The sequence below is a fragment of the Pterocles gutturalis genome, unplaced genomic scaffold, assembly GCF_000699245.1.
Source record: "Pterocles gutturalis isolate BGI_N339 unplaced genomic scaffold, ASM69924v1 scaffold25343, whole genome shotgun sequence".
Taxonomy (NCBI): Eukaryota; Metazoa; Chordata; class Aves; order Pterocliformes; family Pteroclidae; genus Pterocles; species Pterocles gutturalis.
Genome location: NW_010123714.1, coordinates 2,071 through 5,424, shown reverse-complemented (window position 1 = coordinate 5,424; position 3,354 = coordinate 2,071). Strand labels below are relative to the sequence as shown.

Below are 3,354 nucleotides of genomic sequence, written 5' to 3'. Positions count from 1 at the left end.
CATCCCTACGCCGTCGCGTCCAGCCGAGGACGGGCCGTTCCTCATCCTAAAAAAAATGGGGATTGGCCCCAAAATCCAACACAAAATCCACCCCCCGCTGCCCCGGTTTTTCCCAGGCGTGGTCCCCTCCAAGGTCAGCTTCACCATGCACAGCCTCCTGGTCAACCACTTCCTCCACGGCGCTTGGTTCCCCAAAGGCGGGTCCGGGGAAATCGTTTTCCACATTATTGCCGTTATCCGGAAAGCCGGAGGTAACGTCTTCGGAAAGGCGCCAGTGCAGAAGATCCTGTTGGATTCCCAGGGCAAAGCCTGCGGTGAGTGTTGGGGCGGGACCGGGCGCGCGTGGCATCTCCCCGACGTCGCCGTTGGGTTTAACTGGAGTCGTTCCTGCCCCCCGGCACCGGTTTTTCCAGGTGTGAGCGTCAAGAAAGGCCAAGATTTGGTGAATATCTTCGCTCCCATTATCATTTCGGACGCTGGGATCTTCAACACCTACGAACAGCTCCTGCCTTTTTTTCCGGTAAAACGCGGCGGCGTTGGGTTTCCTTGGGCGTTAATCCCCCTCTGAGCCAAAAAGTGATTTTTTTAGAATTATTATTTAATTTTAGAATTATTTCTTTGGCATTCATGTTGCGGCATTCCCCGGCCGTACGTTTCTTTGCGGGATTTTTAATCAAGCCTAAAATTAATTTGCCAAAACGAATACAGTCGGCAAAGCTCCGGCTCGGTTTCTCTGAAAACCACAGCGCAGTACCCCAAAAGTTGCGCGAGTTGGTGAAACGTTCGCTTCGAGTTGGGCTTAGTGCTGCCGCAAAGTCTTCTGGCTGCTTTGGAAGGGGCGCGGTTGGGTGGAAGGGGACACGGTTGGGTGGAAGGGGACATGGCTGGGTGGAAGGGGACACAGTTGGGTGGGAGGGGACACGGTTGATTGAAGGGGAGACAAGTGGAAGGGGACATGGTTGGGTGGAAGAGGATGGTTGGGTGGAAAGGGACACAGCTGGGTGGGAGGGGACATGGTTGATGGAAGGTGACACAGTTGGATGGAAGGGGACACAGCTGGATAGAAGGGGCATGGTTGGGTAGAAGGGGACATGGTTGGGTGGAAGAAGGCATGGTTGGGTGGAAGGGGACACAGCTGGGTGGAAGGACACGGGTGGGAAGGGGACATGGTTGATGGAAGGGGAGACGAGTGGAAGGGGAGATGGTTGGGTGGGAGAGGGACACAGTTGATGGAAGGAGACAGGGGTGGAAGGGGACACGGTTGGGTGGAAGGGGACATGATTGGGTGGAAGGAGACATGATTGGGTGGAAGGGGACATGGTTGGGTGGAAGGGGCACAGTTGGATGGAAGCTTTCTGGGCAGCGATATGTTCCACTTGACGTTTGCAGACCAGGAGCACGTTTGAATCCAGGAAAGTCGTTAAATAGAGCGACAGCTCCCACCAAGGGTACTCCAAAGTGTACCCCAAAGTGTCCCCCCAGGAAATCGCAGTGCCGTCGCCTTCCTTACAGCTTGCAGGAGCTGCCATCCCACCCTTACACAGGATGTTTGGAGATAAATCGGTTTTACGGGAGCAACAAAGACACGAGTGGGGCTTCTTCTAGGAGAAACCATGTCTCCATAGCTGAGGATCCCAGAAAATATTCATTTCCCCCTTATTTTCCCCTCTGTATGGCAGAGATCCAGTCTCAGCTCCGCATGGTGACACACGGCGAAGGGGGTTTCACCATCTTCATCGGCTTGAACGGCTCGAAGGAAGAGCTGGGGCTGGAGCCCACCAACTACTTCATATACACGGACAACGACCTGGATGGAATGTAGGTTTGGCTTCACCTTCAACGTGCTTCGTTAAGCGTTAAGGAGATTAATTCCTGAGCGGTGACTCGGAAAAAGGCTTTTGACAGATTCTTGCTGCATGGGCACGCGGCCGTAGCAAGTATTCAGGGCGAGGTTTTCACCAAAACTCACCTCGAGCCCTCGTGTCTCTCCGCAGAACAAAAGGCTACTTGGCTTCTTCCAGAGAAGAAGCTGCCAAGAACGTCCCCATCCTGTTTGTCGCCTGCCCGTCAACCAAAGACCCCACGTGGGAAATGAGGCACCCGGGTAACGGCTGAAAACCAACCACGCGTGCTTGGGAGCGGCTCAAAAAAATCTCATTGGGTTTCGGTTGGGTTGATGGCTGCGAACGAGGAGTTTCTCCTAAAATAGCCGCGGTCAAAGCTGCTGAGCAGGGTGCTCGTGGGAAGTGGTCTTCAAGATAAGCACGGTTGGGTGGAAGGGGACACGGTTGGGTGGAAGGGGACACGATTGGGTGGATGGGGCATGGCTGGGTGGAAGGGGACACAGTTGGGTGGAAGGGGGACATGGTTGGGTGGGAAGGGACACAGTTGGGTGGAAGGGGACACAGCTGGGTGGAAGAGGGGACAGTTGGGTGGAAGAAGGGACAATTGGGTGGAAGGAGACACAGTTGGGTGGAAGGGGACACAGTTGGGTGGAAGGGGACACAGCTGGGTGGAAGAGGGGACAGTTGGGTGGAAGAAGGGACAATTGGGTGGAAGGAGACACAGTTGGGTGGAAGGGGACACAGTTGGGTGGAAGGGGACACAATTGGGTGGAAAGGGACACAGTTGGATAGAAGGGGCAGTGGATGAAGGATTTAAGGCCACCAAGAGCTGGGGACATCCCAGGTGCTGGCACGGGGAGGGTTGGGTTGGTGGCAGCGAAACGGTGGCTTGAGAATTGGCAGAGGGACAAACTGTCCCCTACCTCGTCCCGCTGCAGGTAAATCCACGGTGACCGTTGTGACCTTTGCCAAGTACGAGTGGTTCGAGGAGTGGAAGAACAAGCAGGCCACCAAGCGGGGGGACGACTACGAGGACCTGAAGCAGACCTTTGTGGACACCATCATGCAGTCGGTCTTCAAGATCTATCCACGCATCAAGGACAGGGTGAGGAAACCTGGGGTTCATGGGTCCTCCAGGTCCTCTCCTGGGCCCCAGCTCCCCATCCTGCGAACTGGGAGGAGCTGGGGCTGGGGCTGGTGGACACGAGGTTCTGTTGCCACCACCTCCCGACCACGCGTGGTGCCAGGGGGAAGGATGATGGTTCTCCAGGACCATCATGGAACCAAACCAGGTTCCACCACCCAAGGGTCTGCAAGCAAACCCATCCTGGCTGGTACCTCCTAAAAAAAAATCACTTTCTGGAGCATGACGAGACACCCCACCCTGCCTGGTCTCCATGCAGACCCCATTGTCCCCTTGTCTCCCCCCAGATCGAGTACATCTCCAGCGGGTCACCCCTCACCAACCAGCACTACATCGCCAGCCCCAAGGGCCAGATCTACGGCATCG

The 3,354-nt window shown here is 55.8% G+C and overlaps 1 protein-coding gene across 1 annotated transcript in view; it reads left to right on the top strand.

Annotated features, from left to right (window-relative positions):
- Positions 1-116: 116 nt before the first annotated feature.
- The window catches only part of RETSAT (retinol saturase (all-trans-retinol 13,14-reductase)), a gene marked incomplete at its 5' end in the record, with an annotated part of 3,994 nt that continues 756 nt past the window's right edge, over positions 117-3,354 (top strand). Inside the window, 7 exons of the mRNA XM_010078025.1 lie at positions 117-314; positions 414-520; positions 747-761; positions 1,682-1,818; positions 1,995-2,104; positions 2,783-2,949; positions 3,276-3,354. The exon at positions 3,276-3,354 is cut by the window's right edge and continues 72 nt beyond it. Of these exons, the coding sequence (XP_010076327.1) occupies positions 117-314; positions 414-520; positions 747-761; positions 1,682-1,818; positions 1,995-2,104; positions 2,783-2,949; positions 3,276-3,354 (813 nt within the window). The remainder of the gene's footprint in view (positions 315-413; positions 521-746; positions 762-1,681; positions 1,819-1,994; positions 2,105-2,782; positions 2,950-3,275) is intronic.